The sequence below is a fragment of the Zalophus californianus genome, chromosome 2 (assembly GCF_009762305.2).
Source record: "Zalophus californianus isolate mZalCal1 chromosome 2, mZalCal1.pri.v2, whole genome shotgun sequence".
Taxonomy (NCBI): Eukaryota; Metazoa; Chordata; class Mammalia; order Carnivora; family Otariidae; genus Zalophus; species Zalophus californianus.
The window spans coordinates 153,691,614-153,711,752 of record NC_045596.1 but is presented as its reverse complement, the minus strand read 5'-3'; the positions used below and the strand labels follow the sequence as shown (position 1 = coordinate 153,711,752).

At 46.6% G+C, this 20,139-nt stretch overlaps 1 protein-coding gene across 2 annotated transcripts in view; it reads left to right on the top strand.

Moving 5' to 3' along the window:
* EPHX2 (epoxide hydrolase 2) overlaps positions 1-20,139 on the top strand; it is a 66,042-nt gene that overhangs the window by 20,888 nt on the left and 25,015 nt on the right. The window contains exons 4-11 of one of the 2 annotated variants that reach the window (XM_027598796.2): positions 1,081-1,163; positions 2,637-2,759; positions 4,178-4,252; positions 7,568-7,663; positions 8,506-8,584; positions 11,459-11,493; positions 16,548-16,574; positions 18,758-18,843. In XM_027598796.2, the coding sequence (XP_027454597.1) occupies positions 1,081-1,163; positions 2,637-2,759; positions 4,178-4,252; positions 7,568-7,663; positions 8,506-8,584; positions 11,459-11,493; positions 16,548-16,574; positions 18,758-18,843 (604 nt within the window). Of the gene's footprint in view, positions 1-972; positions 1,164-2,636; positions 2,760-4,177; positions 4,253-7,567; positions 7,664-8,505; positions 8,585-11,458; positions 11,494-16,547; positions 16,575-18,757; positions 18,844-20,139 lie in introns of both variants that reach the window. The other variant, XM_027598795.2, reaches the window with a different exon arrangement.

Here is a 20,139-nt window from a genome sequence, read left to right as displayed (position 1 = left end):
ACTAGTAGTGACCAGAATGACCCAACCTCTTGTCACAGTGATTGAAAATCAAGGCCTTTTAAGCAACTGTGATTGTCTCAGCCTCTGAATGTCAAAGTGACTGAGCTCTGAGCTGGCTGACATGAATTCAGATGGTGTCCAATGGTCTGGGACATGAGATCATGTTCATCCAGTAGGGATTTATGTAGTTTTGGAGCCCAGCTCTTCTTCACAGGTATATTCGAAATCATTCTATCCACTTCTCAGCAGACTTACCTGGTCACGGCTAAGCCATCCCATGTCCATGTTTCTCACTCATGTTCCATGGAAAGGGTCTCACCACTGACTCATCAGTGCCTTGTTTCCAGCACCCCCTGCTTCTTGCCCTTCTTGGTTAGGGAGAGAAAGCCGGGGATAATGCCATTTCTGCTGACATTCCTCTAGTTTTGAAAGGGGAATGCAGTCTCCTACAGCCAAGGCAAGAATTTTGAAAGATAGTCGAGCAGAGCTTTCAGTAAGATAGACTTGGAAGGAGCACTGGAGGGGCAGTCCAAAGGCAGGATTCTGGGCCTGGCCCAGTTCTGCCTTCACTGTGTGGCTCTGGGAAGCTTCACATTTGTCTGAGCTTCTGTTTGCTCATCTGGTAAGATCTGTTCTGCCTATTCCAGAAGTGGTGGGGATCACATGAGCTGATGAAGATCACAACCTCTTGCTCTACAATTGCAAGGAATTAAGGGATGTAGTGTTTTCTATCAGTGCTTCTGAAAGCCCTTCATGTACCCGGTTTGCTTACTCTCCTGTCTCTGTGCCAGGAGGTGCTTATGGGTAAAGATGATTCTTGTACCATCTGTCAGTTTAGAAGCTGGGCATCAAGAGATTGATGCAAAGAAGAACCCTGCGGGGCCCCTTCTTTGGGGTTCCCTGTGGGGTTACCCTGAGCTTCTTGGAGCAAAGTTCTGTATCTGGTCTGGTCACTGGTGACTTCTCACTCAGGATATACAACCTGCATCCTCACCAACAACTGGCTGGATGACAGTGCTAAGAGGGGCAGCCTGGCCCAGCTGCTGTGTCAGCTGAGGCCGCACTTCGACTTCCTGATAGAGTCGTGCAGGATCAGAATGGCCAAGCCTGATCCACAGATCTACAGATTCGTGCTGGACACCATGGAGGCCAGCCCCAGTGAGGTATGTAGACACTTCCTTTAGTGAAAAAGAATGTTCTAGAGATATTGCAAATAAGAAAAATTGAGAAGGAGTGAGCAGATGGAGGACATCTGGGGCCTGGTGGTTTGATTCTAGGTCCAGTGGCAGGTTCCCATTATCCCAGGCCAGGACTTCTGAAGGACTTTACCTGTCCCTTCAGTCTAGAACATTCTACAAGAGATGGGCATGTGGCCCCTCTCTGTGGCTTTTATAGGTCAAAACAGGTATTGTCAAAACTGCTAGATCAGCTGCCTCAGTTTGCCTATAAAGAAATATAGACCCTGGGAGATTTTCCCAAGACCACAAGGCTCATAAGGGTCACGGTCACCCTACCAAAGGGTGAGCGGAAGTGGGCTCCAATATTAGAGCCATCTCCTCTAGGAACCCCTAAATTCTGTCTTCATACTGTCTCTAAGTATCTATTCTAAAATTCTGTTTCCCTTGTATTCCCCACCTCTAATTTTCAAAAAGGCAGTTAGACCAAGATTAAATACCTTTCCCTGATGTTTTTGACCCTTCCTTGTTGGCCCCACCTCATCCACAAGCTGATCAGATGAAACCCTGAACTTCCTCACAGGGAATCCTTACCAGGCTCAATCCCAGAACCCTTCCTCTTCCTCTTAAACTTTGCTCCTGCCCCTTTCAACCCCTGGATCAAGCCTTGTAATAGTGCTCTGAATTTGAGTGTACCTATAAATAAATGTCTTCTCATTTCTGGCTTTTGGGTTGGATGAGCTGCTTAGAAGTCTGGGCCTGCCCTAATCCAAGATGATAATGCACTTATGCTTTCTTCAACAACTTTAAAGATTTTTTTATTTTAAAATTTAAATATTTGATCCATTCAGAATTTATTTTGGGCGAAGATGTGAAGGAAGCATCCACTGTTTTCCCCCAAACAGTTAAAATAATTATATAATCTTTTAAGTACTATTTTTCCTCACGAGGTGAACAACACAAATTGTCATTTATATTTGGGTTCATTCCTCGACTCTCTTCTATTTCATTTAATATCGTCTATATCTCTTCTAGCTCCCCACTTTTTTTTTATTTTACCTTTTGTAGCTTCAAAATTTGTTTTAGTATCTGCCCTTATTACAGTTCTTTTCCAGATTTTTTTAAATCTATTCATACATGCTGATTTCCTAGATGAATTTTAATATCACCCTGTAACTTTATATCCTTCCTTAATTTTCTTAAGTTTCAGAATTCAGGCTGAAACCCACAAGTGTCTGTGGGAATCTGTACATCTCTGCGTGTTTATGGGTATGCTGATGTAATTCAATATTTTTAATTTTAAGGGTAAACAAATATGTGGAGGAAAACATAATTCTTCACCTTGTCGTCATAAAATAACCACTATTCATGTTTTAATGTGTGTCTTTCCGATGCTGTCCCTCATGGATGAGTTTTGCTTTGAATTAAAGTGATGCTAGTGTCTCTGCTATTTGGATTCAGGTTGTGTTCTTGGATGACGTCGGGACTAATCTGAAGCCGGCCCGTGACTTGGGGATGGTCACCATCCTCGTCCGTGACACAGACACAGCTCTGGCAGAACTGGAGAAAGTAACTGGGGTGCAGGTAACTCTCTGGGCTGCGCTGGGTCGGGTTTCCTGCCCCTTCTCTGTGTTAGGGCTGCAGGAGACACAGCAGGTGAGAGGGCGACCGGTTCAGGGAGTTCCCTGCTCCCCGCTCGGCCCTCACCCCTGGAAAGAGTAGCACATCCCCTGTGAAGCCAGGGATACCTCAGCAGAAGGGCCCCAAGGGACCCTGGTCCTTGGTCAGGGTCTTGGCTCCCTCAGGCCAGGCAAGGCTCATTGCCATCAGAGGGCACCCAGCTGCCCATCCCTCCCACCACACCTTGAGTCCTCTCCAGGTGCGATGGAGATAGGGGGCTTGCCTTCTGGTTCCCCCGCTGAGGACACCCAGGCAGACTCTTCCATGTTTAAAAAAGGAAGATAAATTTCGTGGTTTACTTCTCCCACTTTCGAGGTCGGAGCCACTTCTTCCTTAGGTCGCACATTTGGGACTAAAGATGAGTGATCTAGCAGTAGGAGTCGCTAATATGTCTCTTCCTGTGAATAAGTTCACTTACATGTGTCAGCATCCTGTCCTTTGTCATTTCCGTCTCAAGAAACCTGACATGAATAGGTAAAGAAGCCCCTTAAAGACCATGTGAGGGCCCAGGGCGGAGGTGCAAAGCCAAAGAGAGGACTCAGGAGGAGCCAAGCCTGAACCAACCAAGGTGTTGGACTCCCAGCTTCTAGAACTGAGAGACATAAATGTCTGTTGTGTCAGTCACCCAGTCTGTGGCACATGGTAATGGCAGCTGGAGCAGACGAATCCAAAGGCCCAGAGAATCTGATTTTGGCCAGCGTGAAGGAGAGACCCCTCAGCGGAGCCATACAGTGATGGGATGGCTGCTGTGTGAACTTGGCATTCCTGGTGGTATCCAACGTGAGCCTGGGTGACCACCTGAGGAACTGCCATAGAGAAGGATTGTAGTCCTTGAAGTACGAAAGCTCAGCGTTTTAGAGCAGGTGGTATTTCTTTCCTGCTGATGTTAAGTTCAGGTGGTGGTGGCCAGGGGCTTTGCTTCATGCAGCCATTCAAGGACCTGGGTTTGACAGAGGACCCACCGTCTTTCCCCGCTGTGTTCTCCCCAGTCACACCAGGCTCTCAGCTGGAAGCGGGGCGGGGGGGGGGGGTGCAGTAGAGAATGTAGAGAATGGCGTGGGGATTTTAAGGGGTCAGCCTGACAGGCCACGCTCTTCTGTCCGAAGGACCCGGTCATGGGCTGCACTGAACTGAAACAGAGGAGGAGATGAGTACAACTCTGTGCTTGCAGGAGAGGGACGGGGCTGGGCAGTCCCCTGGAGGACTCAGGAGCCCCTGACACGGGTGCCTGGAGCCAGCACTCTGGACTTTGGGAAACTCTGTGTGAGAACTTCTCACAGAAGGAGGCTGCTCCCTCTCTTCCTGTCCCCTTTTCCTTCCAGCTTCTCGGAGCCACAGCCCCTCTGTCAGTCCCGTGCAATCTGAGCGATACAAGCCACGGATACGTGCCGATAAAGGTATGTGAGCACTCCCTCCCAGTCAGCCGAGTCCTCCCTGACCAGCCCACCTACAATGGCCTGCAGAGACATTTGTTAAATATCAAGGGTAGCTGAACATCCGCTGTTCATAGGGAAATAACATTTCTCCATATAATCATTCCTCCAAAATCACAAGACATGGATCATGCCTTAGGATATACAAAGCAGTGTACAGATGTGGTCAGGCTCCCATGGAAAAACAGGTCACACGGGGCCTTGAGTAGCCCGGGGGTGCTAACGTGCATCTGTGTCTGGCCTGGGTGATCTGGGGAGAACCTGTTTTCATCCAACAGGTATTTATCAAGCCCTGCCTTGGTGTCAGCCATGGGCCAGATACAAGGGATGCAGTGAGGAACAAGACAGACCCATCCTCAAGGAACCCGTAGTGAGGATAAAGAGACAGAATTAGTCATTAAAACAGCTGTGGTCAGGGCTACAGCAAGGCCAAGGCCATGTGCAGAGTGGCCCCGACTCCCGAGCCAGCCAGGATACAGAGCAGGGTGTTAGGATGTCTTCATGGATTCATTTGTCATTGGTCCCATTTAAATGGGAAGAGACCTAGAGCTACGGGTCAGCTTATAAGCAAACAAGATGGGACAGTTGCTTTGGGCCAGATAGAACCAATGTGAATCCTGGCTTCGGCACTAAGTTTGCAAATTTAGGTACTTTTTTTTATCACTCCGAATCTCAGTGTACACAGCTTTATGATGAGGTGATGCTAATACCTCCCTTCAGTGGTCATGTATGGATTACACTTGACCCTTGAACAATATGGGTTTGAACAGTGTGGGTCCACTTATCTGAGGATTTTGTACGGTACAGTGCTATAGATGTATTTTCTCTTCCTTAGGGTTTTCTTAAGAACATTTTCTTTTCTCTTATCTCACTTTATAAGATTATAGTATATAATATACATAATGCAAAATAGGTGTTCATCAACTGCTATTGGTAAGGCTTCCAGTCACTAGGAAGCTAGTAGGAGTTAAGTTTTGAGAGGAGTCAAAAGTTATATGCTATTTTTGACTATGCGGGTGGGGGTCAGTGCCCCTTATCCCCACATTGTGCAAGGGTCAACTGTCATTGAAATACTGTATGTAGACCATGGGGCATCGTACCTGGCACCTCCGTGCTCCATAAACTGTAGCTAATGAAGAGGAGAGCTGGTGGCACGAATGGGGCAGGTCTGCAGACCCAGGGGAAGTCCTGCTGCTTGGAGGACAGCCCCTCAAGGATTTATTGAGTATTTGTTGTTTTCGGGGCACAGAGAGAAATACCGAGATGAATGGAGTGTCTTCTAAGACTTAAGGAATTTTGCAGTCTAGTGAGATACACATCCCCAGCCCCTGCAGTTACAACCCAGGATGGGGTCCTTGTCTGATGGTGGTGCCCCAGCACACTGGGCATGGGCTCTGTGAGGGTGGAGGCTGCATCGGGGAATGTTTAGCGGTGATGGTGAAGTGGGCATGAAAGGATGAGTGTGAGCTGGGTAGTAAGAAAGGGCTAAAGTTACTGTGAGGGTCAACCCAGCCCCTCCGGTAACCCTGGGTGCTCCTGAAGGGGTGAATGCTTCATGAGGTCCCTTCAGACCTTGTCTCCAGTATCAATGAGGAGCGAGGGGCTCTCGGCCTGGGATCTGGGCTGTGACCTGGTGTATTCAACCCCATGGACAGGGTTATTCTCATAATCCTCTTGAGGCTCACAGGTCCGGTCAGTTTCAATACCTTTCTCATTTGACCTTGAAGGAGGGTGATCAGAACTGCTTTATCACCCCGTCTGTCTTCATCCCAAATTAAAGGCCTGGGGCAGCGACCTCTGGGGAGTCCCAGCCGAGCCCCACTGTGCGGGGCGCTACTCCATCGATCTCCACTAAATACTAATGCCACCCAAGCTGGGTTAGGTCTTTCTGGTTTCTGGCTTTATGGCAATTTTATTAACATATCATTTAAAGGATGGGAAAGTATATGCATATGCTGAGCAGCAAAAGGGAGACTCTTAGTTTAGGATCCATTTAGATCTGGGGCAGGTTAGGATCATTTCCCTGGACATCAGTACTGCAACACTTTTCAATATAAGGAATAGAATTTCAAGTTAAATCCCTTCCTTTGCCAAGTATTAATGAGAAGACTGTGGGACATATTCTGATAAGATTGTAGACCATGAAAGAGTTTGTGAAATGTCAGCCTAATGTTTTCTTGAGCAGAATAACTCACTGGGAATCATGAATGAAACTTCTGCTTTAGAACACGAGCTTGGAGTAATCTGAGATGCAGCTACATAGAATTGTTCCAAGTGAATTTCCATACGTAAAGCTTATTTTTCCCATTTATCTCCATTAGAAAGTTGAAGATACATACTTTTGAGGGAAATGGAGCACTCTGATTGGATATTGCTTTAGTTCATGTGCTTAGACCACATGGTAATAATTGGAATAGGTTAAGTACTAAAACAAACCATCCCAAGCTTCCGGTGGCTCAACATCAGGTTTATTCCTTGCTTGCCAGACAGTCCAGTGTGGGGTAGGAGTGGGCTCTCTCCATGCAGTCATCAAGTAGCCCATCTCCTTTCTGCTGGCTCTACCTCGCCCAAGGCCCAAACTGTGCAGGGGCAGATAGGGAAAGAGGGAGGACCACGCGTGGGAGGTTTCTATGGGCCCAGGATGTAGCACACATTTCTTCATTCTCCTAGGCCATTTGGCCAGAACTCGGTCCCATGGCTGCACCCATTGCAAGGAAGTGTGGGGGGGAGGTCTGGAAAATGTTGTCATGTGCCAAGGAGAGAACACAGACATGGAGCTCTAGCAGGCTCTGACACAGCCCAGAAAGCACTCGGAAGTGTAGCAAAGCTTGGAAAAGATTTTGCATTCAAGAGAGAAACAATTTTTAACATAATAATCCTGGTATTCTGCATGTTAACATGAATATTATGCTGTGCACAAAATCAGCCCCAGTTTAAAATATGGAAGACAGACCAGTCAGACAGTACCGGAAACTCTGACACTATTAGGGCCTCTTAGGGAGGAAGGCAAAGTTGTTTTGCTTTTGTTTTTTGGGTTTTTTTTTCCAACATTATAACCTTCTTTTCAGGCCTCCTATGTTCCTATAGAAGCTGCCAGTTTTATTGCAGTTTGGCCAGTTGTGTCTTCTTGAACATCTCCTCCTGGCATCGGGGTCTTGGGCTGAGAAATTGTGAGGTCCGGCAGTACCCAGAGATGGCCCAGCGCGGTCTGCAGAAGACGAGCTGGTTCTGTCCAGCCTGGCGCTGTGGTCACTTTCTGTTCACCTCTCTTTTGTACAGCCTGGGGTGCGTCTGCATTTTGTGGAGCTGGGCTCCGGACCTGCTGTGTGTCTCTGCCATGGATTTCCCGAGAGCTGGTTCTCTTGGCGGTACCAGGTAAAGGAAACCAGGGGGAGGTCTGCCCCAGTCAAGTTGAAGGGAGAGGGAGGTCTAAATGTTGTGTCCCAGTGTAGAATGCCGTTAAGAAGCTGAAACCTTGGGTCTCCTGGGTGGCTCAGGCCGTTAAGTGTCTGCCTTCGGCTCAGGTCATGATCCCGGGGTCCTGGGATCGAGACCCGCATTGGGCTCCTTGCTCAGCAGGGAAGCCTACTTCTCCCTCTCCCTCTGCCCTTCGCCCCGCTCATGCTCACTCTCTCTCATGCCCTTTCTCTCTCTCTCTCTCTTAAATAAATAAATAAATAAATAAATAAATAAATAAATAAATAAATCTATCTATCTATCTATCTATCTATCTATCTATCTATCTATCTATCTATCTATCTTAAAAAGAAGCTGAAACCTTATAGTGGAGCATTGTCTCCAACGATGACCATGATACCTCAGCAGTGTTGGAGCCAGAGATGGGTGCAGGCCTCAGGGCTGTGCTAGCCCACATAGCATCTTTGCAGATTAGAAGAAGACAGATTCTTCAGGACACTTTATGCCACCTGCTGGGAGGTCTTTGTAATGAATATAGAAATCTGCAAAGTCTTTGCTAGGAAAAGTGCTGTCTTAGATGTAGTATTAGATGCAGTACACAGACCCTACCACTCTCCGTGGCAGCCCTATCCAGATGGGCTCATTCCAGCCTCATGGCAAGGATCCCAGATAGTGCCACATGGCACTTTGAGTTGAACCATTTATAAGAACGTGGATAGAAGGAAGCGAAGCGAAGAAGGAGTATCTGCAAAAGACTGTTGAGACCACACTTGAGTGTTCCCGAACTGTTTGTTTTCCAGATCCCTGCTCTGGCTCAGGCAGGTTTCCGGGTACTAGCTCTGGACATGAAAGGCTATGGAGAGTCATCTGCTCCTCCTGGTAGGTTAGCTGTCTCACAGCTGTCAATGCCTTCTGACTGCCTGAGCTCTCCCAACTGCACTGTCTCCCCCTGGTCCCAGGTCAGAGCAGACAGCCCTTGAGGGGGGTCTGACTTTGCCCTTCCCCTCTGCTGCAGTGACCCTTGTCTATACACTTTGGGCTCAGATGTCTCTGCTCCCCATACTCTGAATGAATACAAGAAACCCAGTGGCCTGAGGAAGTCTCGTGCTGGATGTAGGGTATAGGAAGTACCATCCAGCTACAGAACTTTTTCTATCTTGCAGAACTCTGTACCATTAAGCACTAATTCCCCGTTCTCCCTTCCCTAGCCTCTGGCAACTACCCTTCTGCTCTCTATCTATGAATTTGACTACTCCAGGCATCTCTAAGTGGATCATACAATATTTATCCTTCAGTGACTGGCTGATTTCACTTAGCATAACGTCTTCAAGATTCCTTCGTGTTGTAGCATATATCACAGTTTCTTCCTTTTTAAAGCCGAATAGTATTTCATTGTATGTATAGACCACGGTTTGTTTATCCATCCATCCATTGATGGACATTTGGGTTTCCTCCACCTTCTGGTTAATGTGAATAATGCTCTGTGAACGTGGGTGTGCAAATATCTGCTTGAGTTCCTCCTTTCAGTTCTTTGGGGTGTATACCCAGAAGTGGAGTTGCTGGATCGTATGGTAATTGGTAGGCCAGATTCTTAAGCCAGTGTCTGTGGATCGCATTTGGCATCTATCCAAGGATGGGCATTGGGGGCCTATGAACCCAAGTCCATGCGTGGGTTTATGAGCGCCTTCCTGGGGCGAGGGAGTCTACTGCTTTTATGGGTTTCAGAGGGGTTCTCAAGTCCCACACTGTTCAGCTCCCCAGGTAGAGATAGGAACGTGATGCAGTCAGACATGTAGCAGAATCCCTGTCCCTCCTAGTGTCAGCCATGCCGCTGACAGCAGTGGCTCAGTGAGCCAAACCAGCTGCTCACCACCCTTCTCTGAGCTGCTTCCCCATGTTCACATCAAGCCTGTCGAGTTTGAAGCCAGCTGACATGAACTATCACTCAGGTGACCACCAATGAGGCCGTTCAGCCTGTCATGACTAGGGAGTGCTGCCATGATTGTTCCCTAAATGTCATGGTACCGACTCAGCGGCTGCTTACTACCTCTTGCATGGTCTACCTTTTAGACAAAAAGAAAACTTCTAGTCCAGACATCTCGGAAAGACATTGAAGGGTTTTTTTTTCCAATTTAATTATTAAAATGTCTATTTTCATTCATCTAGACTATGATCTTCCCTGAATTCCCTAGGGATAACTTAGTAATTAATTTATCATTCATACTAGAACACCATTGAAAGTAAAAGAAACACTGTTAGTAATAACACACATAAACAGAACTGTTCTGGACGAACTGGGACTTATGGTTATACATACTCTGATTATAACTACTTTTTAAGAAAACAGTAATTTACGGGGTGCCTGGGTGCCTCAGTCGGTTGAGCGACTGACTCTTGGTTTCGGCTAAGGTCATGATCTCAGGGTTGTGAAATCAAGCCCTGTGTCAGGTTCCATGCTCAGCGCAGAGTCTGCTTGAGATTCTCATTCTCCCTCTCCCTCTACGCCTCCACCCACCCCGTGCTCGAGTTCTCTCTCTCTCTCTCCCCCTTGCTAAAATAAATAAATAAAATCTTCAAAAAAAGAGAAAACAATAATTTACATGTTAACTATTGCTGAAGATTATATATAACATGAGTTCTAAAGCCAAGCATGATGATTTGGAATCATACATACACATTGCAAATCATTTGTGTATAAATTTCATACATTTGGCAATAGATTTTAAGTAACAAATTGTTTTCCCTTAAAACTGTGAAGCTGTTGTCCCACTATTTTCTATCTTTCCTTGTTGCTATTAAAAAATCCCATGCCATTCAGATCCACGAGGCTTTCTATGTGCCTGTTTTTTTTTTTTCTCTTACCCTTAATAACCTTTAGGATCTTTATCTTCTTGTGTTATAAAATTTTATGATATTGTGCCACGATGTGGGTCTCTTTTCATCCACTTTTCTGGGTACATTTATCTTTTAGTTCTTGGAAGTTTCTTGAATTATTTCTTTGATAATTTTTTTCTTCTGTTTTCTCTTTTCTTTTTTGCCCCCTGGAATTGCTGTTTTTGTTAAAATTTTCATACTACCCAAAGTGATCTTTGGTATGATTCAGTGCAATCCCTATCAAAATCCCAATGATGTTTTTTTTTTTTACAGAAACAGAAAAAACAATTCTATAATTAATATGGACCCACAAAAGACCCCAGGTAGTCAAATCAATCTTTAGAAAGAGCAAAGCTGGAAGGACTCACACTTCCTGATTTCAAAATATATTACAAAGCCACAGTAATCAAAACAATGTGGTATTGGTATAAAGGCAGACATATAGCCAATAGAACAGAATAGAGAGCCCAGAAATAAATCCACACATGTATGGTCAGCTGATCTTTGACATAGGTGCCTAGGACATACACTAGGGAAAGGACAGTCTCTTCAATAAATGATGCTAGGGAAATTGGATATCCACATGCAAAAGGATAAAAGTGGACCCTTACCTTGCACCATACCCAAAAATCAACTCAAAATGGATTAAAGACTTACATATAAGACCTGAAACTAAAACTTTTAGAAGAAAACATACTGATTTTGGCGATGATTTCATGGACATGATACCAAAAGCATAGGCAACAAAAACAAAAATAAACAAGTAGACTACATCAATCTGAAGATTTAATAAGATATCTATTTTTGGGCAAAGGGGCCCTTTTAGTTTGTTGGTAATTTTCGGTCATGTGAATTAACTGTATTTCTTTTTAATTGCAGAAATAAAAGAATATTCCATGGAAGTGTTATGCCAGGTAAGAAAGATCTTTGGGTAACATTTGTAACATTTTTTCCATCCTGGTGTTTTTACTGATACAAGACAGAAGTATGGGTATTCATTTAAAATCCTAGGAAAGCATTTCACAGCATTTGGGTATAAAAATCTTACTGAAAGTTAAGATGGTATTTTAAAAATGATAGCCAACATTTACTGTCTATCAGTTACTGTTCTAAGCCATTTGATAGAAGAGGAAACTGAGTCATGAGGAGGTAAAGTAATTGCTGGAGTTCAGCAGCGGGTAGAGCCAAGTCTGAACCCTGAAATAGCTCCCACGTCCCTCCTCGTGGCCACTCCACCATCTCGCCTTTCTGTCCTGAGAATTAAAAAAAAAATCACCTTATTTTGGTAGAGATGTTGTTGGCCAGACCGAGGGAGTCAGTGTGTGGCTTGGCGGATGTAATGGTGCTCCTATTCTAAGTGAAGCATGAGCACCATCGGGGAGGGGCCCTCATCTCAGACCTTGCCAAGGCTGAGGTGAGGAGACTGGGTACCAAGCCTCCATCAGCCCTAGGGCAGAAACCAAGGCTGGAGGGGCCGAGGGAAAGAAACAGCGTCCTGGTTGGCCATAAAACAGGCGACGCTAGGGACGGCTGGGTGGCTCCGTTGGGCATCTGCCCTCGGCTCCGGTCATGATCCGAGGGTCCTGGGATCGAGCCCCGTGTCGGACTCCCTGCTCAGTGCAGAGCCTGCTTCTCCCTCTCCCACTCGCCCTGCTTGTGCTCTCTCTCTCTGTCAAATAAATAAGTTTTGAAAAAATCTAAAAAAAAAAAAACTGGCGATGCTGCTAATTATGCTAAATTTACAAAAAGGCTCCATGTAGGAGTCACAGCTCTGCTCGGACTGCCCTCCAGCCAGGCTCGCACGCAGGCTTTGGCGACTCATGAGAGGAGCCTTGATAAAACCGGACTTTCCAGTTAGGGTTGTCCTTCCTTCCTCGGTGTCCAAGTCTTTACTTCTTCCACTCTGCCACTTCTGATCTTGCTCATGTCCCCCCCGCCCCCGCCAAAATCCTACCAAGATCTCACTAGCGACCCTGTGGGGGGCCTCTCCCCATCCCCCTAAGGTCCCTTCACTGGACCCCTGCTTGTTTCTGTCGAAATCGGTTCTCAAGACAGATAAATCGGGTCACTTGACCTAACTGCCCTTGTGAAGAAGGTCCTTTTACTAAGACAAGCAAGATAAAATGTGATGCTCCAGTCCTCCAACTCCACCCTTTAAAGTCATTAGTACGTCTGCTACTAGGTCTTCACCTAAAAGAATTTTAAAAAGTACGTCCACCAAAAACTGGGACATGAATGTTCACAGCAGCATTATTCACAAAAGCCAAAAAGTGGAAACTATCCCAGTGTTCATCAAGTGATAAATGGATTAAAAATGTGCGGCATATCCATACAATGGACTATTATTCACCATAAGCAGGCATGGAATCATGGTGCATGCTTCAACATGAATGAACCTTGCAAACCTTATGCTAAAATAAGCCAGTCCCAAAGGGCCACACATTGTATAATTGCATTGATACGAAGTTTCCAGAAGAGGTCAATCCATAGAGACAGAAATGAAATTAGTGGTTGCCAAGGGCTAGGGGTAATGGGGAACAGGAGACACTGTTAATGGGTATAGGGTTTCTTTTTGGCGTGATGAAATGTTCTCTAACCATGTAACAGTGATGACCTCACAGTCTGACCACACTAAAAATCCTCTGAATTATACATTTTTCAAGGGTGAGTTTTATGGTATGTGAATCATATCTCAGTAGAGCTGTCATTTGAAAAATTAGCACAATACTTTTAGTGTAAAATTTTATTTAAAATACCCTGCATAATCTTAAAAAAAAAATAACCTGTGTAATCTTGAAATAGAGGATTATAGGAAACTGAATGAAGATCCATAATACTGCTTACCCTCAGTGCCCACAAAAACCCTTTTCTCAACTACATCCCCCCAAATATATTGAAACCTCTTTTTTCTCAACCACAGTTCCTTAACGTTGTGTGCCAGTTCATCATACAGCTGTTATTTGTTTTAGAGTAGGTACCTTTAAGGAACCATGAACCTGTTCTCTGTATGTCTATAGTCTTAGGATTCCAAATTAGGGGTGTTGGAATGCAACGTAGCAATAATGGTATCTTCTCAAGTTCATTAGCGTAGGGAGGCTTATTTACACCCAGTTGTCTCCGTCATTGTGTGTGACCTTGGTAAGTCATTTAACCTTTTCAGGTCATGCCATCAAGTATCAGATGCAGCAGGTGGATGGATGGACTTAGTGTTCTCCTAGACCCCTCCAGCCCTGAGTGTGAAAATTCAAGCAAGTAAATTGTAAAGATCTAAATGGTTTTATCAATCAGTTCATAAATCGGGCAACATCCCATCTAGCAATAGAGGGGAGCTCCAAAGGGCTGCAGAAAAGGGAAGGGTTTTAAAGGTAGAGAGGGAGTAGAAAGAAGGGAATGATCAGCAGAGAATCCATTGTTTTAGGCAAAGTCGCCCTTCTGAGGGGAATGGAGGGGCCCCCTCAGTGATTTTCTCGTGCTGACCAGGAAATTCCCACGTTGACTGCTTAGAGGTTACGTTTGTGGGGGGCTGAAAACTGCACTCAGGTTGGGTACTGAGTGTTGGTTTACTGATTGGGGCCTTCACCTGAGTGATGTCATTTTGGGCCAGCGGCTTTCTTTTTTAACAGTAGGATGTGGAAATCACACTGAGCTAATCTTCAGTCTCTGTGGTTAATTGCAAAGTGAAAAGCAACTCTCTGGTGTCTCTTCTAAGGAAGGGACACTAATCCTATCTGATCGGGACCCCACCCTCATGACCTCATTGAACCTTAATGACTTCTGCAAAGACCCTGTCTTCAAATGCAGTCACACTGGGGATTAGGGCTTTGACCTGTGAATTTTGAGGGACAAAGACATTCAGTCCAGAACAAGACTTCCTGACACCATCCAGTGATTGTCACCCTATCTTTGGGTGGAAAGGTCTTCCTGACACCATCTGGTAATTTTCTCCCTATCTTTCGGGGGAAGGGTGAAAATAAAAACTGCTAAAATAATAAACTAGGTAATTACATCAATACTGTGTATCTACATCTTGGAAAAATAATAGATGGTGTGTATTTTAACCAGTGGAACTTGTCATCTGCTCTTGCCTTCTCATGTTCTACTGGGGAGCAGTGGGGAGCCGGGGTAGCAAAAGGAATCACCTTTACAATTCTTTCTCTGTGAAGCTGGCACTGGTTATAGGCAGAACTCTGTGTCCCCCCCTGGCACCCCCAGAAAAGGGTGCCCATATTTGGTGGGTTTCCCCAGCAGAACTGAGACCAGAGGGGGGAACATCCGAACACTTTTTAATGCTCTTAGGGCAGTGAATACAAGGGCTGTGGGAAGCCCTGTGTCTTCTCCCTGCCTCCTACTGTCCTGAAATTTCCATCTCCTTGCTTAATGTAGAACAAGAAATAGGCCCAGCCTAGAGAAGGAGAAGAAAATCGCCTTTCATTTTGGAAACACAAGAGTAGATGTTGGAAATACAATCACGTATATTTTTTAAGTCTTCGGCGTCTCATGGTGCAATCTCGGCAGCCCCCAGTGAAGGCATTGGTCTGGGCAATCGAAAGCAAATTAGGATTACTTCTCAATTGGTAGCCCGAGGGGAGGAGTCAAGGGACTGGAAACGATTTAAAATAACACTGTTGGTCTACATGGTGAAAGAGAATGGCTTTGAATGTTCCGATGTTGAATTTCCGAAATCAGACAGACCTGGAATCAGTCCCAGTTCTGCCACTACTAGCTACCTGGCCATGGCCACATCATTTGACCCGTGTGAGCCTCAGTTTACTCATCTGTAGAGTGGAGCTACCCCTTCCTCCCCGCAGGCCCGCGTGAGGGAAAAGGAAGTGATGAGTGTGAGGGGCATCGCACTACACCTAGGGCCAAGCTAGGGCTCCACAGATGAGCAGCTCCATAGACTTCTTTATTACAGCACGCAGAAGCTTCTCACACGGGCTCAGGTGAATAGGGGAAGTGTTGACAAATGAGACGCGATCGTTCAGGAGGCGTGAGGCTGGGAAACAGGAAGCCAATGTGGCTTTCTGGAGGGCCTGAATGGCCTGTCACATCTCTGGTTCATTTTCTCCACACCTCTGCTCTGCCCTCCCCGCCACCCCGTTCCCAGCAGGACTCCCCTACTTGCTCATTTTGTACCTCGCCCAGTATGATAGCCCCAGCCCCGATTCTGGAGGACCCTCATCTCCAACACCTCCACACATTTTAGACACCTTTTCTAGACCCCATGCTTGCTGACGAGTGTGGCCAGGCATCCGTGTCTGTGCTGCAGATCAAGGGGCAGGTGCTTGCTGTCCTGGGGCAAGAAAGCAGCCAGACCTCTCCACAGCAGTTTTCTTCCCCTCTTTGTCCCAGGAAGAAGCCACGATTTCTGTCTTACAATGGATCTGGCCCAGTTAGGGATGTGCAGTGACAGACCCTGGAAAATTTCCTGTGTGTGCCTGGGGTCTACCTGGTTCCTGAGAGGATGCTGGAAAGGGAAGGGAGAGAGCTCACGAGCTCGGGAAATGACTGAACATTGTATTAGTGTGCTCGGGCCACCATAACAGAGGACCACAGACTGGGGGGCTTCAACAACAGACATTTCTTCTCTCACAGTTCTAGAGGCGGAAGTCCGAGATCAAGGTGACAGCAGTTTCATCTGAGGCTTGTAGATGGCCATTTCTCCCTGTTCCCTGTGTCTTCACATGGGTTTCCCTCTTTGTGGGTCTGTGTCCAAATCTTTTGTTCTCATAAGGACTCTAGTCAGCTTGGATCCTGGCCCACTCTAATGACCTCATTTTAACTTGATCAACTTTAAGGACCCTACCTCCAAATACAGCCAGATTCCAAGGTCCTGGAGGGGAGAGGTTAGGGCTTGAGCATGTGAATACAGTACAGCCCCTAACAAAGCAGACACAGGAATTCTCAACTGGAAGCAGCTGAGGTGGGTGCGTACAATTTCTGATTTTTGGTGTGTTTTCTTTCTTAGGAGATGGCAACCTTCCTGGATAAGTTGGTAAGTAATTATTTTGAACTGATCCCTGGAGACTTCCGTTTGGGTGGGCAGTTAAAGATGCAGCCTTTGAAGGTTTCCACTGTTAGAGCCCCCGAGGAGAGTGGCGAGGGCAGGAACGGCCCACTTTGGGACCGTGGGAGGCAGGGTCAGTAGTCAGGAGGAATTACAAGCACAGAGGTGGCAAAGTGTGTGGAGAACAGTGTAGAGCCAAGTTTGTTTTGGTTTTGTTTGTTTGTTTGTTTGTTTCACGGAAAGCATTTTCCAGGGAACAGGATCCCTCTGTTGGCTTTAAGTCAGGGTAAAGAGCTTTGCTTACATCAGGAAGTTTGGAAACTATCCTATAGGCTAATATTTTACAACTTTTTAAGATTGACATCCCTTTAGAAATACCTCGAATCAAGTGCCTTCAGGTAACCTTGTTTGGAATGGCAATGCCAAACAAATAGCAGATCAGCGATGGTGATCAGAGACTATACTTTTGCTTTTTACTTACAGAAGACTGAGATTGCAATTAGGTAATACACTTCTCCCACCCTGAGTTAGGTCACACAGCCTGGACTGAGGGGGAGAAGGGTTAAGCCAGGACAGTGACAGTGGAGGGACAGCTGAGAGAGAATCTGAAAACAGCGATTTAGTGCCTGTTCGTTGGATATGAGAGTTGGGAGGAGAATTTGGGATGACTGAGGGCTTCCAGTTCAGCAGCAAGGCCTGGGGGCAGACCCTGTAGGAAATGAGGCAAAGATGTCATGGTCCCTGCCCTCTCGAAATTCTCAGTCCCACAGAATTCACTTTGGACCTTTTGAGAATGATAGGGACATCTAAGAGGACATGGCCCAATGTGGCCACCCCAGTTCTGACTCTAGAGTGACCTCCTATCTAGAAGATTTCTAGCTGGCTGAGACAGTCTCTGCCTCTGTTGAAAGAGAGCCCCTGTGGGGTTGCTGGCGGGCCAGGTGTCCCTCCCTGGTCCCGTCATTCCTGGGTTGCAGGGGAAGGAAGCTGGGCCCATTGCAGGTGAGGTGGTCGTCTTCCACCTGGAGGTGGTGGCTGAAACCATAGGAGCAGAGGAGTTCCCCAGACAGGACTGAGGACTGAGCCGTGAAGCACTTCCGTGTGACAAAAGAGGAAGGAGTAGACTCCATGAAGTGAGAAAACAGTCTAGAAAGCATAGTGTCACAGAAGCCCAGGGAAGAACATTTCAAAGGAAATGTCTGATGCCGCAGAAGAGTCAGAAGAGTGAGAGCCAAGAGGAAAAAAAAGACTATTAGAAGTGATTAAATAGCCTTTAAGAGGGAAGTTTCAGTGGACTCAGTGGTCACAGGGAAGAAGTCAACATGCAGGGACTTAGAAGGTTGCCAGGGAGGCCACTGGGTTAGATCATTGTGAGAAGCTGGACACAGTGAAGACAGACGCGTGGCAGGGAGCTGAGTCAGGGAGCCACTTTTCACGGTAGTGGCGAAGGATGTGGCCAGCAGGGGGTGGGGGGGAGAGTCCTATTTTAAGCTGGGGAGGCCTGGGTCTGGATGACCATCTATGTGGCCTTGGGCAGGTCGCCTAACCACTGTGAGCCTGTCTCCCTATTGTGCATGAGAAGGTTATGGAGGAGTTCCAGACAAGAGGTGTAGGCACTTAGCACAGTGCCTTTGACATAGTAGGTCCTCCACAAAAGGGAGCTGCTGTCATTCACTGTCGGTAGCAGCAGAAGGAAGGAAGCTGCCGGTAGAGAGGGAGGGATTAAAGATGACTTTGAGGTTTCAGTGGTTAGTTAAGGGAGGAAAGATCCCAAAAGAGTGGGGCGTAGAATCATAATCACTCAATGAAAGATGAACATGGAGCACAGGGAGGTGAGTCATACTAACTTTAAGACAAAAAGTAAAAAAGAGGTGAAACAAATTTCAATTTGAGGGGAAGTAGAGAGGGAGAGGGAATTTGGAGCCTGTGGCCTTAGGCTTCTGAGAAAATATAAAAGATCAGTCAGCTGTGGAGGTTCTGTGGGGCCGTTATGTGTGGGAAGGGAGGCTTGAAGAGGGTGGACGTTGGAGTAGACACTGTGGGGTCAGTGGAGGGGGAGTCCCTGCCAGCACTGAGGGTTTTTTGGGCCCGCAGGGAGCACAAGGCCTCAGGGCTCTCAGCACCCCAACCCGGCAGCCCACTCACATTCAGCTCCCATCTTTGTCCTCTAGGGCATCCCTCAAGCCGTGTTCATCGGCCACGACTGGGGAGGCATGCTGGTGTGGAACATGGCTCTCTTCTACCCAGAGAGAGTGAGGTAATTAGGCCTCAGGCACCTAGAATTTGGATTTGAATTCCCGTTAGAATCCTTCCTCAGGTCTTGAACTCCAGTAGACTTTGTGAAAACAGATAGGTTGTCTGGGAAGGCACCAAACATCTAGCTTCCTAGTGCCCACTGACCCATTAATAAGGAGGACTTAATGAGCTCATGTCTTAGGAAGCAAGGCCTGTCCCAGGACAGCTAACTCAGGGCCTGGGTAGCCCAGTGGGAATGCAGGAGAATGTAAGACTTCGGGGGGAGTGGGTGAGGCATCGAGGGTGGCAGGGTCATAGAACAGAGTGTCAGAAGAAACTTCAGTCCTGGACTGGGAGTTAGGAAACATGGCTTTCAATTTTGCCCTGTGAACTGGCTGTGTGACAAATCACTTCACCTGTTAGGCCTTGGTTTCCTCAACCACAGAGCAGTAATGGTAACTCCTTTTGACTGTACAACCTGCAAAATGCTGTGCGGGTGTCAGGTTAGAATGGCACTTGGTGACGACCATCACATCATTCATAATCATTCTTAGAATGGCATCAGGGCTCTGGCAGCAGCTTTCGGAGGACAGGTTTTGAACCCAGAGAGGCAGGTGGTCTTTGTGGCCACGCCCCCGTTGAGCTGGCAACTGTAGTGAAAGCCTGCGTGGCCTCCCATTTCAGCCTGGGATCTTAGCAAATTAAATAAACACCATCTTTCACAGCCACCTGTATCTCCCTAACTAATCTGGTCACTTTTTCTTTGGTGGCATTTATAAGAACGGAAACACTGGAGAACTTTGTGCGGCCCAACATCAGCTCAAATGGCAGGATGATATCAGAGACCAAAAAGACTCAAACACTTCCTGAAATATCTTTTAAAGATTTTATTTATTTATTTATTTGACAGAGAGAGAGACAGCGAGAGAGGGAACATAAGCAGGAGGAGCGGGAGAGGGAGAAGCAGGCTTCCCGTGGAGCAGGGAGCCCGATGCGGGGCTCCATCCCAGGACCCTGGGATCCCGACCTGAGCCCAAGGCAGACACTTAACGACTGAGCCAGCCAGGCGCCCCACTGCCTGAAATATTGTAAATGTTGTTGCACTCTTGTGTATCTGATCTCTTTAGCTTCTCTCTCTGTCCTCTCATTCAGAGTTGAAATAAGAGCTCAGCTCTTAGGAATCGGGTCACTAGAAAGTTACTGTACAGACTGTAGTAGACGCTTCTTAAAGGGGACAGAAGGAAATAGAGCAACAGGCTTATGATCTCTACCTTGAAGGAAGTGAAACGCCTTCTTGTTGTTTTATTAAACTTAGTCT